Raw genomic sequence first — 24,806 nt, 5'->3', positions numbered from 1 at the left:
GTGGTTACATTCTCAAATATAAGAACACAAGCAATGACTATATTTAAAAAAAAAAAAAGTTTGTTAAAAGACAACTGAAGGTATCCCAACTGTTATTTGCGTTCAGGTTTAATATTTTTGTGTGTTTTTTTTTTTTTTTTTTTCAGTTTCAGAATGTGCCTCTCTGCCCAGGAACATGATTGAAAACAGCATGTTCGAGGAGGAGCCTGATGTGGTTGACCTGGCCAAGGAGCCTACCACGTACCCCCTGGAGCCCGACGATGTGGTGTACGAGCCCCGGAGCTCCCGGCTGCTGGTGCGAGGGCTGGGGGAGAATGAGCTCGATGAGGAGGAGGAGGACTATGAGTCTTCAGCCCGTCTGCTGGGAATGTCCTTCATGAACCGGAGCTCCAGCCTGCGCTCCAACTCGTCTCCCTACGGCGGGCAGGTGGCGGGCAGGGCCTGCTCATTCCCATCTGCAAGGAGTTTGTTGGTTGGGGCCTTTGTCTTGGTGGTCGTCGCCTCGGTCGCCATGGTCATTTATTTCCTGCCCAAGTGTACCTTCACCAAGGAAGGCTGCCACAAAGCCAACCAGTCAATGGCACTCATCTACCCCATAGCTTCCAAAGGTCACCTCTTCCCTTGGACCAGCATGAGATTACCTAGAGCTGTCAGCCCGGTCCATTATGACCTAACGCTCCAGCCCAACTTGACCACTATGAAGTTCACAGGCTCTGTTACCATCACTGTGAAAGTCAATGAAGACACCAAGAATGTTGTGCTCCACAGTTCTGGCCTTGACATCTCTAAGATTTCCATCAGCCCTGTTGGGGAAAACCAGCCCATGCCGGCCCAGTATGTGGAGTACCACCCCTGGCAGCAGATTGCAGTCCGGTGTCCCGAAACTCTTCAGAAAGGGAGAAGCTACGATTTGAAACTTGAGTACTCTGCTAATCTTTCAGACAGCTACTATGGCTTTTATAAAAGCTCATACCGAGACAAAGATGGGGAACAAAGGTAAACAAAAAAAAGTGGATTTTAGTGTACTCTTGCTCCTCAATATAACAGTCCCTGTCAGAATCCACTTGAGGGTGTACATTTAAAGTTGGTTAAAGTGTTTTTCACAGCCTTTCTCCCTCTATCAAAGAGCCCCAGCAGGGTATGCAATGGTTGTACAGTCTGAGGTTCAAAGTTGTTGGGGAAAGGTTAGCATTTAGAACAGCAGAAATGGCAAGACATCCTGGATTTAAGTACCAGCATATTGGACTAGATTCCCAAATTTCACTTTTTTTTCTGAAAGTAAAAAACACCAATTCTGATTCTAAAAATGAAGAAGAAACAACTTAAGACTACTTGCTTACAACCCCAAGTCTGTGTTGTTTGTTTCTGGTTCGCAGCTGACGATTTGTTAGTTGTGGATTTAGGGCAGGGTGCCCCCCCCCCCCCCCCCCAATCTCATTGAACATTTGGGTACCAGTATTGAACTGCCCATGTTCCCCATATCCTTTTAAGCTTTTGAAGCATAAATGAGACACATACTGTAGGTGAGCCCTTTCTTTTTAACCACTCAGCTGCTCATTTATTTTAGCAATTTCCATGTTAAAAATGCTCTCTTTTTTTGCAGATTTATCATTCTTAGCCCTCAAAAAAACAATTTTTCCTGTATTTCTTTAAATACACACTTTTTTATTCTGATTATGAGAAACGGAAATACAGTATTTCAGTAGAACTTAAATAACCAAATATCAGCAATGTGTTTACAATTGTAGCATTATAATATAGATCACAACATAACGTCTCACGGGATAATATACTCCCGGGAGTGACGAATTTGGACTCACATGCGCTCCACGTGGAAATCGCGGGATAAGCAGCTGGGTGGTTAAGTTTAAGTTCAACATTATTCCTCGTCACCTGTCTCAGTCCAGCTCTGCCTGTTAACTACTCAGGTTTATTCCGTTAGCTAAACTACCCCACTTTGTAACAGATGCATATTGATTTTTCTTTTGATAATGCTGTATGATTATTGTTTCGTTCCTTGTTCTCGGCAGGTGGCTCGCTGCGACGCAGTTCGAACCTTTAGCTGCTCGGATGGCTTTCCCTTGCTTTGATGAACCAGCATTTAAGGCTACGTATCTAATTAAGATAAACCGAGATAAGGAATACATCAGTCTCTCAAACATGCCAAAGGTACTCCTTAATCTTCTGTTAATTAAACGTATCTGAAGTGCTGACTTTGAACCATCCAGGATGTGTTTCTTATTTGTAACACTGAACTGACTGTGGTTCTATATTTAAACTCCATTGCAGTATTGAGGTTGCAGGCTATTGGGGTCTATTTTAAATGATGTATAAAAACCTAATTTTATCATTGGGTTTGTATTTACCTTTGTGATGTCAAGGGGGGTCATAAAGCACCCCTATTGGAAACACAAGCAAGGCCTGCTGTATTTAGATCTGCAGTTGTTTAGTGCACTGCAAGCATGTCAGGGTGAAATGGCATCTTGCCAGCATAGGAAACAATTATTTTTTAACTAGAAAACTGTCCTGTATGAGCTGCCCATTGTTTAGTACCCCTGAGTTTAGATCATACACATTACTCCATTGTGACTTCATTCATGTGTGGTATCTTTCTGCACATTAGAACTGACCCCACCAGCCTCTGCATCATAAATCCAAGCACAAAAGCTAAATGCATTGGTCTTCTCCGTATTTAAGTGCTTCTGCACACATGAATTTGCCAAATTTAGTATATTAGTAGATACGATGAAGGCATTCCATTTCCATCGTGTTTGTAAGTAGCAAAAGCAGATTTTATATTAAAGTTTGATATGGTATGAAGTTCTGTACTGTACCTTTAGTGTTGCAATGCTAATTAGGTTTGTGCTAATCTTGCATGTTTCCATTGCAGAACAAGACTATTCTTGTGTCTGGTGGATTTTATCAAGATGTGTTTAACAAGAGTGTTACCATGAGCACCTACCTTGTGGCTTTCATTGTGGCTGACTTCAAAAATATCAGCATGGAAGCCAATGGCACTCTGGTAGGTAACTGGTAACCCTTGGTAACTGGTGCCAGTGCTGGTTTACTTAGTTAATATGTGCTTTGCAAAGGATTGAGTGAAAGCTGTACATGAAAACAATTGTTTTTGACCTTGATTTGGGTCTACAGTGGCAGTAATGTATCTGTAAACCCCTAGGATTTTGATTTGGTAATACAGTGGCAGTAATGTATCTGTAAACCCCTAGGATTTTGATTTGGTAATACAGTGGCAGTAATGTATCTGTAAACCCCTAGGATTTTGATTTGGTAATACAGTGGCAGTAATGTATCTGTAAACCTCTAGGATTTTGATTTGGTAATACAGTGGCAGTAATGTATCTGTAAACCCCTAGGATTTTGATTTGGTAATACAGTGGCAGTAATGTATCTGTAAACCCCTAGGATTTTGATTTGGTAATACAGTGGCAGTAATGTATCTGTAAACCCCTAGGATTTTGATTTGGTAATACAGTGGCAGTAATGTATCTGTAAACCCCTAGGATTTTGATTTGGTAATACAGTGGCAGTAATGTATCTGTAAACCCCTAGGATTTTGATTTGGTAATACAGTGGCAGTAATGTATCTGTAAACCCCTAGGATTTTGATTTGGTAATACAGTGGCAGTAATGTATCTGTAAACCCCTAGGATTTTGATTTGGTAATACAGTGGCAGTAATGTATCTGTAAACCCCTAGGATTTTGATTTGGTAATACAGTGGCAGTAATGTATCTGTAAACCCCTAGGATTTTGATTTGGTAATACAGTGGCAGTAATGTATCTGTAAACCCCTAGGATTTTGATTTGGTAATAGTCAACTATCGTTAATATGAATTTCAAGAAACAAGCAAAAGCATTCGCTGGGACTTAGATTTAATTTTGTCATGTAACGAAACGTGTGTAATTTGAATATTTTTAATAGGCGACCGCAGTCTACTAAAAAATACAGGGTGATATAATGCAATTGTGCACCAGTGTGCTCTTTAGTTATTCTATTATGTCATTGTTTTAATACCTGTGTCACACTGCTTCTTAGGTCTCTGTCTATGCTGTTCCTGACAAGTTGGACCAAGTGAATCATGCCTTGGAGACAGCAATAAAACTGCTGGACTTTTATAATTGCTATTTTCAAATGCACTACCCTCTTCAGAAGTTAGGTAATTGACTGGCATCTGTGATCCTTGTGTTCATTTTTTTGTTAAGAAGTATACATTGTTACACTGAATTGATAGAGTGGAATGTTGAAGTCTGATGGACCAGGCTTGCAGAACAAAGGAGTTACAGCAGATGAGAAATGTGTTTCCATGACATCTCTGTTATTAATGCAATAAAGGGTTTCAAACAACATGTGCTTTTCTACTGCATATGGGATAGGTTCTTGGTGATCAGTGTTTCTTTGGGTCTGAAAAATAATTGGGTAAATCATATTTAATGTAATATTCCTTTAAAAACTGACTGAAAACATATTAGTGAAAGCGAGTACATTTACAAAAAATGAGCCATATACAATATTTCTGTCAATCATAATTTGAGCTGAAATCCCTTTAACCAACTATAGGTTTACGCCTTCCCCAGTGCAAGACACACTATCCTTTCAATAGACTGATAATTACTGCACAATACTCTCTCTTGAATCGCTATCTTGAGTTTGTTTTATAGTATTGCCTTGTTTTTGTTCAATATCTTGCTGGTAGATTTGGTGGCCATTCCTGACTTCCAGGCTGGAGCCATGGAGAACTGGGGCTTAATCACTTTCCGAGAGACATCCCTCCTGTATGAAAACACCTCTTCTCTGCTGGACAAGCAGCTGGTTACCATAGTGATAGCTCATGAACTGGCCCATCAGGTACTTCTGTACTTCCTTTGCTCTAATCTGAATGTCCTGTCCTGCTGTTTTACTATCTGCTTTGATTTACATTGCCAACTTTAAATGGGGCAGTGCAAGCATTTGTTTAGCAGTTCTCCTAGCCTGTGGAGGACCTGTCAGCCTGGCAGTGTGTCAGGTTCACCTGCTGTATGCCACAACACATAACAAACAAAGCCTGTTCGTGCCATCAGGGCTGGGGACCATTTCCATCTTAAAATTAATTTCCAATTCTTTCAAAGGAATTGGAATTGATATTTTAAACACACATTAATCATTGTGATTGTCGAGCTGCTTTCATTTGAAGCCAGTTTAATTGACTAGCAGTGACTTCAATTTAAGTAATTTTGTTGCCACTGTGAGAAGCTCATTTTAACAGAATGCTGCTAATTGCAATTTTGATCACTGATGTGTTGGCATTGATTCAAAGGGAGTGGGAATTGGAATTGATTTTAAAAGGAATTTGAAATGGAATGGGAATTGAGAAACAGGAATTGACCCTGACCCTGCACTGTACTCCCCTCTTCAAGAAGTGCAGAAATGCTTTTAAAATGAGATGTGGGGATTAACACGACTGTGAAATACTTAAAACTGTTTGGGATATGGCGGTTATTATTGGTATTAGATGCACATTCTAGCAGTGCCATGCTTTATAGTTACAGTAAGCTATTGAGAGAGATACACACCTGCATTGAATGTAAGCCAGCTGGCTGGTTGTAAAGGACCTGGAACCACCTCCAGACTTCTTCATCCCCTCAGTGAAGCTACATCGATTTTGAGGTGTTTCAGTGTTGTTGTGTTCTTGTTTTTTCAGTGGTTCGGTAACCTGGTCACTATGGAGTGGTGGAATGATCTGTGGCTTAACGAAGGCTTTGCGACTTTCATGGAGTACATGTCCATTGAGAGAATTTTCCCTGATCTAAATGTTGTAAGTATACCTGGTATAAAAGCGAATGTGACGTGAGAGAGAGGATTTATTACAGGAATAAAGGCACGCTTCTGTATCGAAGCACTGCTCGGCAGCACAGTGTTTTATGGTTTAAGTGCTGCCCAAGGTTAATTCCAGCATGAATCAGTGACTGGCAGGAGGAATTTATTTCTATTAGAAATTTAAGAAAGATTAAAATGGCTGTTGGTAAGGGCTACTGTTCAGGCTTCTCTCTCTGTGCAAGGTGATTGCTAAGTGCAGAGAACATTGAGTGATTCAGCCAGTCTGAGATAATGGACCTCCGATTAGATAGTTCACTCGGTGACAGCACTTTCAAAGTCATTTGAGGTCTATTATCACTCAGTAGTGGACCTGGGGTTTGCTGATTAATCAGTTACGCACAGAAGTTCTGATATGTCTGAATATGTATGAAGGAAAGGGTTATTTGTTCAAGAAATGAAGACGTTGGTTCAGTCAGCCTTTACCATGCTAGGATAAGCCACATTGCAAATACTGAGTGAAGACTCGCAGACCAGCATGTCCCAGGTAACACTTCTAGATTGTGCTGTGTGTAAAAACAGCTGGCCTGCAAGCAGCATTGCACGAGAAACATGAAGATCCTCAATATACAAAATACAGTCCTCAATAATGGAGCAACCAAATGATTTCAAACTGAAAAAGGGGATTGGAAAAAAAGAAACAAACAAACAAAAAATTGGGCATTAGTAGCGAAGTACTTTAATGTAGACCCCTGCTTGAATAATGTAACTGACATAATAAATGGATGGATTAGATTTCGAGCTTGAGTTCATGGTATGGTATACGAATGGTTGCAATGGTCTCTCTTGAAATAGCATAGTCTAAGGTAAGAGAATTACTGAATGAATTGGTTTAACCCTTTAGGGTCCAATTTATTTTCACCTGTTTTTTACTGTTAGATTTGTGGCTATAACTCTTTAACTATAAAGGTTACAGGTACATGTCATACATGAAATGAATGCACACACTAAAAAAAAGTTAAGTAGTCTGAGACTCGCCCTGTTCAATACAGATAACAGAAACCACAGAAAAAGAGAGATGTTTTTTAGAAAAAAAACATTACTGTTTGTAAAAATAATTTTAGCATGGCCAGCTCAAATGTGACAGTGTACAATGAAACTACATGTAGGGAAAATGGAAAAAAATGTAAACAAACTGGATAATAAATAAAGGAATTATGACCATATATACAAAAGGGACCAAAAGCAACCAAAAAAAACCTAATTATTTGAATATGTGCCAAAAAAAAGGCATTCAAATTATATGCCCCAGTGACCCTGTTAATGTGGCGCAAGATGGAGCTATTCACTGGCTTGAATGGCCAGCACGGTGGTGACAATGGAAACCCTAACAGTTTAACCCTAACAACTCTTGTCTCGTGCATCTGATCCAGAAACACAAAAAACAAATATCTATATTTATCAGAAAATAGGTCCTTGTGCCTTCTATGTCACCATTTCTGTTATTTTGTAAATATTTTGTGTGAAAATGTTTGTTTACTGCCCCGAGGGTAGGTTTGTCTTGCAGCGCAGCAGCAACAATGCAAAACACTCGCCTTAACTGCTCTCTCCTGACATGGTTCTGTACCAGAAATAGACGAATAGGACCTTGTTTTAAAGCTCTGACTGCTCTGTCCAGTGGTGTATCGCTTACAGTCTCTTACAGCGCCTGAGTAAAAAGAGTGAAGGGGCCAGGTCGCCGGCAGGATATTTAAAATTGGGCGGACCTTATATAAAAAATGTATTGGTATTTATTTTAAATATATACTTCTGGTATTAACAGAATACTGAGTTATCTTTTGTGCTATACAGTTTTTGTTCCCTTTGGAAGGAGAATAAAAAGTGTATACCACGAACGATCATTCAATATCCTCTATTTATGTCCCTTTTCTCCACCCTATCACAACTTTCTATACCACATTCTATTTGCATAGTCATTTTTAACATGCTTTTCCCTTGCTTATACGAAGTGTTTACCTTGTTACTGCGCTCTGTGTTTCCCAGTGATTCGCCATGCTTTCTCAATGCATTTACTGTAGTATTTACCTTGCTTTTCAATACTTGGCTGTACCGTTGCCACATTTCACTACAAGCGTCAATGATTTCTCCCCTCTTCTCTCTGACAGGGGGACGATTTCCTGGCCATGCGCTTCAGGGCAATGGGTAAGGACTCATTAAACTCCTCCCATCCCATAACGAATCAGGTGGCAACTGCCGAACAGGTGGAGGAGATGTTTGATTCCGTGTCCTATGAGAAGGTAATGCTTGGGTTAGGGTTAGGGTTATATATATATGAGAAGGTAATGCTTGGGTTAGGGTTATATATTTGAGAAGGTAATGTTTGAAACATTGAGTTAACTTAGGAATTCAAAATGGTCTGTCCTTGTGAAAATATTAAAAGTGCTACAACTAAAATGCAGTAGCTTGAATTGAATGATCATTATGTCATCTGTTGGTGGAGTAGATAATGGCAAAACTGCACCTGTCATACTGTTACTAGGATCACTTAAAGAAACAGGTTCAGTCTGTGGCACTGTCAAATCTCCCAGGGCTTAATTAATCAGCCGCAGTCTTGTTACTATACCTACTTGTGAGCATAGTAGTGGAATATTAAACAACACAAATATGGTAACACTGGTAGAGTAAAACGTCACACCTGTGATTTGTATATGTATCACATATATTCACATGCCTTGATATTCTCTTTTTAATAAGCTCTGTTCATTTTCCATACTACATTTCTGTAATATAGAAGTGAAATAGGTCATTGTGCCTCTGGGTTGTAAAGGCTTGCATCATTAGTATTGCTTGTTCACCTGTTCTCTTGTTTTCATACTTTGATGCAGGGCGCCTCCATTCTGCTGATGCTCAAATCGTCGTTGACCGAAGAGCAGTTCCAGAAAGGAGTAGTTCATTATCTAAGCCAGCACAAAAATGCAAACACACAGAGTGAAGACCTGTGGGCCAGCATGTCCCAGGTAACACTACGGTGGTCCTTTTTATATCGTGCTGTGTGTAAAAACAGCCAGCCTGCAAACAGCATTGCACGAGAAACATGACCAATACAATCCTCAATGGAGCAACTGAATGATTTCAAACGGAAAAGGGGATTAGAATAAAGAAACAAACAAAAACAACAACACGGCATTAGTAGTGAAGTACTTTAGTAGAGGCCCTGCTTGAATAATGCAAAGCAGAGGGAACACAAAGCCACTTTTTCAGGAACAGAGGCTTGAAACTTGGTTCCAGGAGAACACTGGAGAACTAGTTTGAGGCAACTTTGCTGTATCAAATCCCAAGTCTCCCCTGGTGTTCCTTGCAGTGACCTGAAACCGAGTCTCCTGAAACCAAGCCACAAAGTGGCTTTGTGTTCACTCTGCTTAACTGACATGATAAATGGATAAATTAGCAATGTATACCTTTAGAACTTGACTTTGTGGTGCGGTATATGAATGGTTACCGTGGTCTCTTTTGAAATAGGTGATTACATTGTTGCCATGTGCCTTTAACAGTTTACAAAGAAGGCTAACATCACAGAGCTGATGAAATCGTGGACCCTTCAGAAAGGCTTTCCATTGGTAACAGTCACCAGGAACGGCACGAAGATGACACTTCAGCAAGAACGCTTCTTACTGAGTGTGGACAATTCATCTAGCAGCTCCAGGTGAAACAAACTGCCTCCCTGAAACTGATAAGGGGAATCTATACCTGCAGAAAATACTTGGCAAAGTTATATCTATGTGCTTTTATTAAGCAAACAACAGCGAAGATATACTGGGTACTACCTTTGTCAATAATTAGATGACCTAGAACTTTCTTGTTGCATATATTTTGCAGTAAAAATGTAGTTGTTGGTTCATTCACAAGCTGATAAGACTGTTTGGGAGGGTCATTTTCTAGTAGCATATTTATATAATTTTTTGTATTTACTTTTGTTTTTCTGTCTGTGTGCAAACAAAGACGAAACACCATTTATTAGTTTGGCTCTGCTGCCACCCTCTGGTCAGGGGGTTTAATAACTTCTTGCCGATTTAGTACCGGTTTCAGCAGAAAGATTACCCAAGAGTAACACATGGCAAAGTTTCAGCGTCTTGTATTGAAAGATAACTCTAAATGTATAGATATACATATTGCCATATTCGTTTTCTATCTTAAGCTAGTGTTTCTAGCTGATAAATCAATTCATATGGAGTTAAATAATAATAATCATAATAATAAATCATAATAATAAATCATAATAATAAAACAGCATGTGAAAAGCCTCTGCAGTCTCTTTAAACAGATACTCTTTTTGGTTGTGATTCTTCAGCAGCTACCTGTGGCAGGTTCCCCTGACATCCATCAACAGCAGCTGCAGTAATGCCTCAAGCTGCAAGAGTGTGATCCTGCTGAAGGAGCAGTCTGGTGAGCCTGTGCTGTGTGCTGTTCAGTACAGCAGCGTGGTGATCCTGTGATGTGTGCTGTTCAGTACAGGAGCGTGGTGAGCCTGTGATGTGTGCTGTTCAGTACAGGAGCGTGGTGAGCCTGTGATGTGTGCTGTTCAGTACAGCAGCGTGGTGATCCTGTGATGTGTGCTGTTCAGTACAGGAGCGTGGTGAGCCTGTGATGTGTGCTGTTCAGTACAGGAGCGTGGTGAGCCTGTGATGTGTGCTGTTCAGTACAGCAGCGTGGTGATCCTGTGATGTGTGCTGTTCAGTACAGGAGCGTGGTGAGCCTGTGATGTGTGCTGTTCAGTACAGGAGCGTGGTGAGCTTGTGATGTGTGCTGTTCAGTACAGCAGCGTGGTGAGCCTGTGATGTGTGCTGTTCAGTACAGCAGCGTGGTGAGCCTGTGATGTGTGCTGTTCAGTACAGCAGCATGGTGATCCTGTGATGTGTGCTGTTCAGTACAGCAGCGTGGTGATTCTGTGATGTGTGCTGTTCAGTACAGCAGCGTGGTGAGCCTGTGATGTGTGCTGTTCAGTACAGGAGCGTGGTGAGCCTGTGATGTGTGCTGTTCAGTACAGGAGCGTGGTGCAGGTGTCTCTTACCCTGCTACTCCTCTGCTCCCTGCTGAACTTCGCATTTGGTTTCATTTCATGAAGTCGTGTCCCATCACTGACATGCTCTATTCTCTCCTCCACCAGCCACCATATACGTTCCTGAAGAGGTGCAGTGGGTGAAATTTAACATTGACATGGAGGGATTCTACATGGTGCATTACGGTGAAGACGGCTGGAGAGACCTGATTATATTATTAAAGAGCAATCATTCAGCTCTCAGCTACCAAGACAGAGCGAGCCTCATCAGTGACATATTTGGACTTGCCAGGTACAGAGGATGTTTGAGTTTGAATGAGTTACAAAGAACAAATAAGGATTAGGGGAGACTATTGAAGTTTTTAAAATCCTAAAAAGAGTTCACCGCAACCAATGCGTTAAGCACAGCACAGAGACCAGGAGTGGAGATTATTATCATTATTATTATTATTATTATTATTATAATTATTGAGACTTGCTAGTCTGTCTGATCATGTTTCTAGAGCTGTTGTTTGTAAATGTGATGCTTGTGAAATGTTAAAGTTGGGCAAGAGATAAGGAGCTGTCATGAGTCCCTCAAAGCCCTACAAGTGAGGTCAGTGCTTACCTGAACATCCCCCGCCATTCAGCCCAGTGTGTCTCTCAAGCAGACGCTGCCAATAACGGCATAGTATGTGCTGGCTTTGTGATGTGGACTACTGACCGCTGGGGCAAGGTGGACATTTGAACCAAGGCCTCCAGTAAAAAGAGGCATGAGAAGCCATGAATACACCCCTGCACCACCTGCAATAATAGTGTAACCTGTTTCTAGTGTTTACAAGCGAGTGGAAGCAGAAGACTAGCTGAGCCAGGGCTGGATCAGGTACCCAGGGTCCTTTGCTGTACTTGATATCCAACCTGCCACCCAATACATTCAGCACTTACACTTTCAAACAGCTGCATGCATTTATGACCATGACTATGTGAGCAGTAGCAGTATTAGTACATTACAGTCTTTGAATTTTGTACGTATGACTTACTGGGCACCAGATGATTTTGAAAACAGTACCAGTATTTTTTGTATCTTTTATTATTAATGATTTCCTAGGCTGGGCAAGGTGTCTATTCAGCAGGTGCTAAATCTTACCTGTTACCTTGTCAATGAGACCAGCACCCCCCCAGTGACTGAGGCACTGCTTCAGCTCAACCATATCTACAGACTTCTGGACAAGAGAGGATTACTGCAACTTACTGCAAGGATGAAGGTGAGGCTGGCTTTGAGTGGGACTGCAGAGCTTTGTGATACAAACCATTTAGATACAGTAGCCTATAGCCCTTTTAAGATACAAGGGACATATGTGGGACATATAAGGGACACAGATATAAATGATGCTAGCTTTCTAAATTTTGAGATTTACTGACAGGTTGGATCCGGTCATCCAAATTTCCAGTTTCCTCCTCGTGATAGTTGAGCCGCTCTCAAATGTATTTTAAGAAGAAACCGTTTGAACAACCACTCAATTCCTTGTGTACCTTCAGGGGTTAAACCTTACAATACTTGCAATATTTTACAACTGTAATATGTTGAACACAAATTTCTGTCTGGCTTTATCTTTGTCTGCCTGTCTGTCACTTGTATTTTGATTTACCTTTGGGATGTAAGATTGAATATTTGTATATATCTTGGTATAAAAAATGGAGTGAGAGAAATGTTGTTTAGTTGGTATAAAAGTGTTAAGTGAAGAAATGCAGCATCTTCAGATTTCATTCTTGTGTTATGTTAGGGCTCACAGTTGGTTATTTCTTTCTGCTAAAAACATAATCACCAGGCTTGCATGTCATTAAGCAATTTGTGCAACCTAATTAATGAAAGACCACTAAAATAATTATATTGTAAACTCAGTAGAGTAGTGGCTTGAGGTTTTCTATCCAGTGCCTAAAATCGGGATTTTATTATTAGAAACTAGTACACGGTGCCTTTTTATTGGTGTTTTAAATTACAAATCTTTACATTGTGCCTGTCTGTCCCTCCCTCCCTTCTGGATGCTTTTTTTATATAATTGTTTTTTCCTCTAAGGCATATATTCTGGAACTTTTTGAAAAACTAATTGCTAACCAGAGCTGGAATGAAGAAGTATCCATTACTCAACAAAAGCTCAGGTCTTCACTGCTGGGATCTGCCTGCTCTTACAACCACGAGATATGCATTGAAAAAGCCAAGAACATATTCTTGAACTGGACAAAATCTCCTGCCAACGTGAGGTAAAGGATAAGAGATATTAAACGGCTATGATGCAATACATTACCAACTACAGATATTTGCCACAGGACCCTACAAAAACAATGGACTTTATTTTAACCCATTAAGTGCAGTTGTCCTCATTTACCTGTTTTAATTTTCTCTTTAACTAAATTGTAATGATAACTTTCTCTAATTTTGCTGACTGCAATAGTTAAGTCTAAATGCAGTACACCCTCGCTGTAACAAACCTGTTGGGGTCCCAAACTGAGCTTTTTTCCAAATCAACCTGACATGAAAAGTTCATCAGGTCCTCCTTTTTTTTTTTTTTTTTTTCTTGAATCAATTTTGCTTTGCCGTATGGTTGCTGAACAAGCCAAAAAACTAGGGGTGTGCCGGAAGGTTCATGCAAAATTCTGTCTTTTGATTTGTATAATGCCTATTTAAACAAAAGTTGTTATTAAAATCCGCTACCAAATCGTTATACATTACGTACAACGTGGCGCCGCTGCCGTGTATGGAGCAGGATATAGTTTCCAAAGCAGTGGGCTTGTACCTCTAGTGGCTGTATTGCTTCAGTATATGTACTGAATACCTAGTGTACAAGACAGTGTAAGAGAAGTGCTGTGGTGGAATATGTTTGAAACATACAGAAAAATATACGGTAACACTAATAATTTTAATTTCGAAAACTGAGCACCGTCCTCCCCTCCTCGCTCCAGCTCGTGTTATCCAGAAGCAAACCTTTAATTTATTCATTCACCATCTCAACAGCAAAGCGTTGTATAGCGTAAGCTTTATTGAAAGAAATGTCTCAAAACCCCTCTACTGTTTGGGATTTTTTTTGCCCAGACGACCAAAAAAGAAAAAAGTTTCATGCAAACTGTGCAAGCGAATCGTATCACGGAGGCATAACCAACCTCTGGGGTCACTTGACAAGCGTAAGTTAATATTATTAGTAGTAGTATTAATATTTGTAGTAGTAGTAAAATGTGACTGATAACCTGCTTGGTGGCATCCAGTGCGTACAGACCAGGATTTTGACAGTGTATGTTTATATTATCTTTTTTTGTTTTTTTTTATTTTAGGTCTAGGGGCCAGGTTCGTTATAATGAAGGCCATTATAGCGAGGGTGTACTGTATAAAATAAGAAACTGAAGCCTAAAAATTATACATTTTATTGGTGTTTTCCTACCCACAGTGATGATTAAAGCTCAATTTTCTTTGTGTTGAACTTCATAGCTGGCATGAAATTGCACCGCCCTGATTTACGGGCACATTCAAACTTAACTGTCCTCAAAATAGGACGCAGCAGTTTGTAGCCAAAATGAAAGAATGACATTTATTTCTGTAAAGAAACATCAAAATTAGAATGTATCAATGTGATTCTTTCAAAGAAAACAAGTATTTGTCTCTTAATGGATTAACAACTGAGGGGTAGATGTACTAAAATGTTGCACCTGTCGCAGTAGTCTCAAACGAGTGGGAAGGTGAAATGTACTAACATGTGCAATGCTGTTAGTGACTTTTTAGGGAATGCTTTTTTTTTCTTTGCAGTAGTTTCTCTTGCGGATCTACCTTAGAAAAATATGTAAATATGGGCGTTCCTGCATAAATTTGCAAAAAGGGGTGGAGGTAGTGCAACGATTATAATGAGATGTACTGAAGCTGCTTACAATTGCAACATTTACAATTGCATCAATTTGTTAAGAACTTTTGAAAGCATGTTTTAAACAGTCGCAATTGTTGCTGGCATTTCCCAGTCTGCTTTTCCCGTGCGTTGCCAGTTGTGCTCAATGCATTTTTGAATTTTTGCTCACTGAATGGTACCCAGTTTCAGTAAAAGGCAGAATAATCAGGTTAACACTTTTTTTGGGGGGGGGGGAACTGACAAATTGCTGAAACAGAAAACCAAACAGTAGGGTGTTAATTCTTAAAACTTAATTTATGAATCTTTGGAAACCCTCATATTCGCTTTCTATTGGGCAAAGTCATTCTAAATAATACAAAATAGTCTGCTTTATTGTGTTTATGTTTATTACAGTGTTTATTACATTACTATTTACTTCCCACCTCAGCATAATTATGTGTTCCGTTTAAAATGTTTACAGTACCCTATCAAAAATATTAACCTCAAGATAAAACTATAATTACTAACAGGGACTCTACTCTTGTGTTTTCTTCCTTTGTTTTTCTTTTGCAAGTAAGAAATCAAACACCGAAAACATATTCAACCAGCCGCTATTGCTGTTAATAAAATGCAGCCGTGGTAATAAATAAAACAAAAAACGGCAAAGTATTGTGATGACTATTTATGTTTACCGGAGCATTTACACTTTAAAAAAAAAAAAACGCAGAAACACTGTGCTTCACTGATACGACAAGTTGAAAACAGCAAAGATCATGAGCAGCACAGAGCGCTCTCCAGGCACAATCGCCAGACGCCTGCTTCACCTGCATATCGGAGTGGAAATCCATGCAATCGAAATCACACATGCGTGCACGTGGAAAATGTGGACGTGATAGTCTGTTTTTTTGGTTTGTTTTTTTTCCCCCTCCCATCTGCTTTTCACTTTGAGCTGCTAGACAAAGATTAAATAAGTATACACCGTGGTATAGAGAGTATGTAATACCATTAAAAAAAGAAATTCAAAATCATTATTTTCTCTTACTTTCATTTTTATTTGTGCATTTCTAAGTCGTCCTGCGTACCCCCTATGACCCTTAAAAGCACCCCCAGGGGTACACGTACCCCTGGTTGAAAATCCCTGCGCTACATGATTACTATTTGGATAAATTGTTTTATATTTATCTACTGCCTCAATTACACCCTGACGCTTGGTTCTTTACAGCAGTCCATGCTGCTATCCATTCCTTCAACTTCCAGCATTAAACCACTAGACTGATAAATATTCCTGTGCTCTGAAGTGTCTTGCCATGTTATCTAACCTAAGCTGTGGTAATGCCTGCTTCATGAAGCTAACGTTCCTGCCCATGTCCTCTGCTTTGCAGCATACCGGCAGATCTCATGAGAACTGTATTCACAGTCGGCATCCGACACTGTGACGGCTGGGACTCTGTGCTGGAGGCCTACAGCAACTCCTCATTTGAGGCAGAGAGAGAGAAGATGTTGCAAGCATTGGCAAGCAGTGCGGATATTAGGAAGCTAATATGGTGGGTTGGACGAAAAGTAATGATGTGTAACATGCGGCTTTGAAAGAACACACACACAAGAATAACTTGAACACATTGAGGCTGAGAAAAGAAATCAATACAAAAACTTTCTTTTAATTCATTCATTGTTTTTGGTGTCATGTTGCAGCTTAGAATACAAAAACAAAGTAAGAAAGGTGTGTTGGAATCCCGAAACCTGTTCTTTATAGTTGTGCTGAACTTGAAGTAAAGGTAATGGCTTCATTTGTTGTCTGTGGGATCGGAGGACACTCTTTGGTTCTCCGAGCTGCTATGGGCATTGCTGCGTTGAGGGAATATGCAGGTAACTGGACATTCGGGATTGTGGACACGTAAAATATTTGGACACGTGAAACAAAAACAAAAATACTTTAATGGAGAATGTTTTATAAATGAATAATCGTGTTTAATAATATTTAGAAATTCAATGCACAATGCGATTGCAGTGAGATATTGAGTGTGCATTAGCACTAGTTGATTTATTTAACTAGCTTCAGTCTCTTTAGGTTTAATATTGAAGGGCAGGGGTGTACATAATTTATCAAATCAAACATTTAAGCTGCAAATCCTCAATAATTGAAGATGGGACCTGGCATAGCTTCACTGTGTAACTTACTGTATCAGTTTTTACAGGGTGTAGCCAGCAGAGGGCGCATAGTGTCTGGCTCCAGTTCCATTCTCTTTTTACAAGTGTTGCTCTTACCCAGGCTGATGCAGACCAGCTTGAATGGTGAAGATGTTCGGACACAGGAGCTCCCTCTCATCCTCACTACCATCTCTAAGAACTTCGAAGGACACCTGTATGCCTGGGGCTTTGTCAAAGAAAACTGGGATAAAATTATAAAAAAGTAAGTTATTATATACCACAAAACATTTTCCCAATTCTTTCATTTCTAATACCCTTTCTGGTAACAGAGGCATCACGCCATAAAACATAGATTTGACAAACAATAAATGGCATCTTTGGCAGTCCTAGTTTAAACGTATTTTTTATAAATGTGTTTGTGTGGGTTTATCTTACTCCTCTTAACCTGATTTTAAGGATAATTCAATTTTTGGTACCTTTTATAGCAGAGAATGATCCATATATATATATATATATATATATATATATATATATATATATATAGAGAGAGAGAAGAATAAAAGAAAGTAAATGGATAAATAGACTGAACACGATTATGCCAGCGGGACTCAACAGAAAAGAATGAACTAATTAACTTCAATAAATATATAACATTTAAATAAATAAACAAAATTCATTCAAAAGTTGTGCATGCTGATGCGCTGGGGAGGCCAAATCTAGACTGATCCTTAGAGCCAGCATTGCATGATATAATAAAAATATAAGTTTATATAAAGTAGTATTAATTAGAATTAATACAGATTCAAAGATAGAAGTAAAAATGATGTCACAATATATAGAACACCATTACATCATGTAAGAATAAATCATGGATTTGAATGTAAACAATAACAAGTAGTTGTCATGCTGTCAAAAACCTATAAATACCTCCAATGTTTTGATTCAAACACAGGCTGCCTTGAGAAAGATATGTACAACATATCGAAACGTTGGGCAGCTGGCTCATTGAGCTAAAATATATATATATATATATATATATATATATATATATATATATATATATATATAATATTACATTTTATAATGCAACTTGTAGTCCAGCAGTTTGGGTGTGAACTGCATCCTGTTTCCAAAGGGATGGGGACACACTGATTCTTCCAAGTGTACTCTTAAACCTTGTGCTCCATGTATCAACAACCACACATCCGGGAATTCAATACAATCTTACTATGAACTTCTTTTAGAAGCTGTGGAACGGGGGTGTTGCTTCCTAGTTTCAAGGGTCAGATATTTTAGGGACCCCAGAGTGAGCCACCTTGTAAAGGCATGACTGTGTGCTGTGCAGGGTGAGTCATACAGTCAGGGGAGACCGTTTCGCCTCCTGGCTGTGCAAAGTTGCCGGCCTTCACTGGATATTCCTCAGGGAGCGGCTGTTCTCAATGCTCCTAGAGGACCCAACTGTCCTGAGCTCAAAGAGGGCACCTGCAGGGCTGACCTTTGTCCCCCAGAGGACGTCCACTGTGTTCCGTTCCCTTGAGCTGTTGTGGGGATCGCTGTGGTGAGGGTACATAACTGGACATTCTAAATGGTGAAGTAGGGGTGTACTGGGGTTAAATAATAGGGCATACTAAAGTGTATATTATAATAGGAACCTGGAAAGGCTGTGTACGTTGTGTTGACTGACCTTGTTCTGTTTTAGATTTAATCTCGGCTCCTTTGCAATTCACAACATTGTCATGGGAACAACATCCGAGTTTTCAACACAGGCGCATCTGTTTGAGGTAAGAAGTGACTTCCAGTCTACATGTAGAAGACCAGGAACAGGGAATTCCTACCAGCTTACACTTTGGGATTTTTTACCAGACGTATCAGATTTCTCTTAAATGTAGCAAACTTTATATGGGATAGTGTTATGTGTGATTGTTTGGGCTTGTTCATCAAACAGACTGCACAAGGAAGTAAAAGCAGAGATAACATAAACATTGTTCTGTGTTGCTTTAGTAACTTTTTTATCCCAATACAAACCCTTTGAGTTTACATTCTCTTTGTAAGGGTGACATGACCTTAACACGACTTACAAACGTACACAGCCAGAAAAAAGCAGAAACACATGAAATGTTATTCTTGGACATATTTAGATCATAATGTCCAAGGGGCCTGGAATCACACTTATTTATAGCTTTCAGATCTTTGTGGCTTGGAGCCTGGTTTCAGGAGACTAGGTTTCAGGCCACTGCATGGCACACCAGGGTAGATGAGGGGTTTGATGCAGCAAAGTTGTCTCAAACTAGGTCTCCTGCTCTCCTGAAACCAGGTTTCAATGCTTGGTAGCTTATGTTAAGTACATCTCAGATTTTTTTTAATAAAGTTCTGGTACTTAAAAAGATAACTGCATTTGACAAATTGCACTGAGAAAAATGGTACGTTACATTTGAGTTGAAATGTAAAAGCAAAACAAGCTTTTTGAAATTGATTGCAAAGAATAAATTGACTCTAAATCCAAGCTGAAAATCATCCCCTTAATCATTAGCGATTCTTCCTAATATTAATCTTTTATAAGTCTTACACAGGACTTGAGGTGAGGAGGATTTAAAGAGGCTCTGCCCCCGAAGCACAGTAATGAACTTATTGTTCATGACATGCGCACGCACTAGAACCCTTGCGTCCGTGTTTCTTGTGTTTGATTTGGGTTGAGAAGTGAGCTTGGCAGCTCTGCGGTAGATACTGATTGGACACACCACTCCCTGCTAATGCTCACCTTCCCTTGCAGGTAAAGAACTTCTTTGGGTCTCTCAAGGACAAGGGTTCTCAGCTAAGAAGCGTCCAGGAAGCAGTGGAGACGATACAACTCAATATCCAGTGGATGGACAGGAACGTGGAGGCTCTGAGTCACTCTCTCTGAGCTGAGAGCAGTGCTGTGCAGGACACAGGAACGTCCTGCTCTGCTTGGGTTACAGACCAGGAGAGGCCAGTCACCATGGCAACAGCAGCCTTTGCACTTGTAGGAGTTCTAGCTAGCTCAGGGCCACTCTGATCCCTTTTATTTATATAGAGATTTTTTGTTTTGTTTTGTTTTTGGTTAGAACTTTCTTTTCATTGTTAATGTGGGTATGTTAAGCTACAGACCAAAAAAAAATAAAATAAAAAAAAATATAGTGTAAATATGGAGGGAGGTATTTGTTATATAAAGATAGTGTCATCAAAATAGCATTTTTTTTTGTTACAGATTTATGACAAAGCACGAGGATGGCGGAAAATGTTTACTGTATGTGTGTTATTGTGTGGTGTGTACTTATTACTACACCTGTAATGTATATACGCACTGCGGTACAGATAATGGATTGCAGGACTGAATCAGTGTACAGGCTAATCTAGAAAAACAGTGAGGGGACTTGTCTGTGATGGATCTTCTCTCCCTCAATCAAATTTAAAAAGTGTAAAACTGCCTGTTCTCTGTAGCTGCTTTTTTGTATGTAGGCTTCTAAAAAAAACAGCCCATGCTTTATTAATTTCCAGCAGCAGTCTCCAGAATGACAAGAGCTTCCCTGGATGGATGTGTTCTTCATAGAGTCCTGGGCATTTGTTTTTCACGTGCTTAAAACAACGGGATTCTGAATTAGAACTTCTTAGTGCGTCCTCACCTCAATCTCGGAAAGATTGCTTGGGCTCATCCTCAGTTAACCCCTCTGTACTTTTGATGGGGTCATAACCTTGACGTTGGTCCTAACTGAATGTACACTATGCGGTGGCTTTATAGAACAGCTGAGGGAAAGTTGTTTTGTTTTTTTTCTTTTTCTTTTAAAACCAAAGAATTTGAAGACAGATGAAATTGCACCACAGGCTCGACTGCTGGCTCACACAAGTCTTTATTTAAGTACACACTGGTGTAAAGATGTATAACCTTTATGGCACTCATGTTTTTTTTAGATAATAAAGAACACAAGGTTTATTCATATCATTTGACCTTAAGTAAGGATTAGCATGCAATAACTACTCAATTCTAAATATTTCAGATCTGAAAGAACTACTTTCAGTTTCTTTTAATGTTCCTTGTTTTAATTCAGTATGTCAGTTCTGTAGGTATATTTTAACTAGATTGGTTTTATTTAATGGGTTTTGCTCCAAGAGTGGCACAAATCATGTTAAATTGATTGAAGATTTACTGTGAGTTAGCTATGAACCACTTCTCTAAAGTAAATGAGGGGAAACCTCAGTAGTAGCTTTTATGAATGAACAACACAAGCACGTTTTTATTGCATGGGGGTGGGGGGTGTCAAACCTTTGCGGCGGTCCCATTATAATTTCGATCACATTTCTGAAGCTAAATTCCTTTTTCAGGGAGTTTTAAAACGTTTTTTTTTGTTTTACATTCAAACTAGGTACTCGCAGGGTATACTCTACGATAGAGTAAAACATTGTTTTCGTAATAATGTTCAGACCTTTAGCATTTTAGAAAGGTATAAGACTGTATAATGTAGGTGGATATTTGCACAGGTACAAGCCCTACAGTCAAGCTATGTCAGGCGGACCTGGAAAGGGGTGAGTTTTCAGAGTCCGCAAAAGGTTAAGGTAGGCCCCGAAATCCATTCAAATGCCTTGAAGGCTTGCCAAGCCTCGGTGGAGTTTTTAAAATGGAGTCTACAGTAGATTGACATTGAGAGAATGGAAATGCATTGACAATGGATATGCAAGCTCATGAAGCACTGCTGCTTTTGCGGTACATTTGTTTCTGTTATGTTGTTGTTGTCCTGCTGCACTGCCAGGGTTTCAGGGAGTTTTTTTTTTTTTTTTTTTTTTTTTTTTTTTTTTTTTTTTTTTTAATGTTTGGATGTTTTCAATTGGACATGTTGGTTATCTTAATTGTGTGTCTATATATATATATATATATATATATATATATATATATATATATATATATATATATATATATATATATAATAAATAGCACTGTTTCAGAGCTTGAGAAGGTGTCAGAGGGGTCCATATAAGACTGTTGTCCAATCTTTCTCCTTTCTGTAGATTTGAGGATTGTATTTTGACATGGAATGACAAGCAGGACTGTTTTTTTTGTTTGTCGTTTTTTTTCTGGTTTGCTAACATAATGGTCCAGATTATTAAGTGTTTTTGTTTTGTATTATTGTTTTCTTAATGCATCCCTTGCTTATTCATACATCCATTTTGTATAGCTTCAAGTCATCACAACCTGCATGTTGTAAATCTTTGTGTTGAAGTGGTCAGTAGTTCCTGAGTGCGCCGCAGTTAGGTATGACTTATCAGACAAGACTATTTAACCTGACTGGTCTCCTCAAATCTTATCTGGATCCCCAGAGATACCTATTGTACATAATTACTGTAGTTGCAAAGCTTTATTCTTGCTGGAAGTGATGTTGGCACCCATGCATTCAGTGACTTTGTTGTTGCACTGCTTGGTCACTGTTTCTGAGGCAGCTTTTATAGATATTATGACCACATGGCAGCGCCCCGTTTGCTAGTATTTAAAGAGGAAAGTCATTTATTTTAAAGGTTTTTTTTTAAACTTTTTTATGCTGTTTTTCAGGTATGTTGAGCGATTGTGCTATTCCAATATTGAGTTCTGTCTTTTTTTTCACTCTATCTATCTGTATCTCTGCGAGCTTGTCTGGAATGTTGTGACTACCTTAGACTTCCTCGTTCCATTGAGGTCCTGCAGGCTGTCAGTGCACCCTCACCTCTCATGTCTGAGAGGACATCAGATTTGAAAGGTCACACCTGGTTTGAATGGAATGAGGAGGTCTATTCAGTGCTGGGAAGCTCTCCAGACAAGGTCAAAGAGAGTTTAAATCCAGGTAAAGACTGATTTAGATACAGACTCTGTATTGGAAAGTCAGAACCCAGAAACACTCTGAATGGATGAGAAGTGGGATGAATAACTATGATGACAGCATGATACTGTACTTTCTCTTTAATAGGCATAGCCAGTGATTGATATCCTAAAGTGTTTAAAAAAAATAAAAAAATAAAATAAAAAAGATTTATAAGTAGTGCTGGAAAAACACCCGGGGGCCTTTATTGTTTTTCATGTTAGCTTTCTTTTCTTTTTCATTTGTGCCCCTCCGCCTTGAAAGGAATTAAGTGGCTTCAATAAACATGTTATTTTAATTCTAACACTGGAAGGAAAGAAAACCTTAATGTGGTACAATACTGTCTTCACAGACAGGCCTGTAATACTTCGTGCCATCACCATTAATCTCTCAGGTTGTAAATAGAATCTTATTGTGTGGTGCGACTACAGAAGAGATTGCAAAGAGAGCACAGTTACAGAGGGGAGAGGGGCAACGCTGTTCACAGTACAGGGGCAGTGGAAAGACATTTGCTAGTGCAGCTACCAGGTCATATGGAATCTCAGTAAAGCGTTGTATACAATTTGCAGTTTTGTTTACTTTCTCAAAAAAAGCTGCAAAACTCTGCACACTGGAGTGGAAATCTGTGATGCATCAGGCCTGTAGTGTTTCAGAGGAGGACATTGACCATTATTGCTAAATTAACACTCCATAAGCCAATGTGTCATACAGCCATCACAAATCCACACTTCTGTCATGGAGGGTAAGCACAAGTGTTAAGACTCCTGGTTCCTTTTGTGTGCGTGGCAGTTTTGTTTCTTTTAAACTTGAACGGTGAATGTAAACTGTGAAGGTTATTTAAAACGCCTTTAACAAAAGCAGTTTATAAAAGTAAAATCAAAGTAATAATAATCTATATATAATTATACATAAAATATGTATTTTCTTTTATCTCTTCTTTTTTAAGGCTATTTGTAGGCTTGCAGCTCTTGAATTTGCCTTGTACTGTACTCTTAAGTTCCAGGAAAAGCCTATATATATATATTTCTTTTTTATTTCAAACTAATCGTGTTTTGAGCACTGATATTGAGGCATGTAAAAACATAGTGTGGCTTTTTGTGATATGGAATAAATATTTACCTAAAAATGTGTGTGTGTAGTTTTTGCTTAACGGAACACGAGAGAATATTACCGGTGAAAAACTCAACCATTGGTGAGTATATTCTGAAGCTAATTTATCTTGTATGGCCCCTAAAGGTAGGCATGGAACTGAAGTTCCATGTGTGTATAAACCCTCCCACGCAATGCTTATGTTACCTAGACCTAGCAAGAATCTGGTAACCTCATTTACAATTGCAAATGCCATGAACAGGCTTTGATAGCTTCCAATGATACAGCACAGCACCTGGCTCTTGGTTTAATAGATGGTACAATATCTGAAAATAAGTGTCCTGCGTCTTCATTTTGTGTTCATATACAGTACATGATTTCCTAGCATCCCAATACATATAAAAAGTGTGCTTTTATAAGAATGGAACTCCAGCCCTATTCTACTTGCTGGACTAGATCACTGTATCGGTGACTGGAGCTACTGTAGCAATTATGCAGGAGAGTAAATCCATTGGGAGAAAAGTATTGTATACTGTTATAGACCAAAGTAAGGCAATCAGTCAGTGTTACAGTAAGTTGTTTTAGAAAAACAATGCACAGCAGTTAGCACCAGCCCATAGATTCCCCCCCCACCCCGCAACACTTCCCTATTGGTGCTTGCAATCATAATGAGCAAATGACATCTGAAGCTTCTCTTAACACAACGACTTGTGTATCACAAGCTGGTTGGTAATGTGTGTTTTAATACATAGGAATCTTTGAACTGCTGATTTAGACCCTTTGATTTGTTAGTTTTTATGGACTTGAAGACATTGAAATCATTAGCAGTGGAGACATGTAAAATAAATAGTCATAAGCAATACCCGATGAAAACATCTGCATTGATTTCTAGACTGCCACTAAAAACATCATGATTAACATAACACCTGGTTAAAAATAAAACCAAACCCGCTATAAAGTGGTTACAGACCAGTTTAAACTAATTTAACATCTTTAAAAAGCCTTTGTGAGCTT

At 39.2% G+C, this 24,806-nt stretch overlaps 1 protein-coding gene across 2 annotated transcripts in view; it reads left to right on the top strand.

Annotated features, from left to right (window-relative positions):
* The window catches only part of LOC131697728 (leucyl-cystinyl aminopeptidase-like), a 33,111-nt gene extending 11,407 nt beyond the window's left edge, over positions 1-21,704 (top strand). The window contains exons 2-18 of one of the 2 annotated variants that reach the window (XM_058988784.1): positions 147-996; positions 2,031-2,169; positions 2,891-3,022; positions 4,057-4,177; positions 4,715-4,866; positions 5,699-5,812; positions 7,977-8,108; positions 8,697-8,828; positions 9,363-9,514; positions 10,163-10,254; positions 10,976-11,159; positions 11,955-12,111; positions 12,924-13,108; positions 16,098-16,259; positions 16,985-17,125; positions 18,563-18,644; positions 19,634-21,704. In XM_058988784.1, coding sequence (XP_058844767.1) covers positions 147-996; positions 2,031-2,169; positions 2,891-3,022; positions 4,057-4,177; positions 4,715-4,866; positions 5,699-5,812; positions 7,977-8,108; positions 8,697-8,828; positions 9,363-9,514; positions 10,163-10,254; positions 10,976-11,159; positions 11,955-12,111; positions 12,924-13,108; positions 16,098-16,259; positions 16,985-17,125; positions 18,563-18,644; positions 19,634-19,765 — 3,059 coding nt within the window. In that variant the 3' untranslated portion in view covers positions 19,766-21,704. Of the gene's footprint in view, positions 1-146; positions 997-2,030; positions 2,170-2,890; positions 3,023-4,056; positions 4,178-4,714; positions 4,867-5,698; positions 5,813-7,976; positions 8,109-8,696; positions 8,829-9,362; positions 9,515-10,159; positions 10,255-10,975; positions 11,160-11,954; positions 12,112-12,923; positions 13,109-16,097; positions 16,260-16,984; positions 17,126-18,562; positions 18,645-19,633 lie in introns of both variants that reach the window. The other variant, XM_058988779.1, reaches the window with a different exon arrangement.
* Positions 21,705-24,806: the final 3,102 nt, after the last annotated feature.

The sequence above is a fragment of the Acipenser ruthenus genome, chromosome 2, assembly GCF_902713425.1.
Source record: "Acipenser ruthenus chromosome 2, fAciRut3.2 maternal haplotype, whole genome shotgun sequence".
NCBI classification, from domain to species: Eukaryota; Metazoa; Chordata; class Actinopteri; order Acipenseriformes; family Acipenseridae; genus Acipenser; species Acipenser ruthenus.
This window is presented reverse-complemented; position numbering and strand designations above follow the sequence as displayed.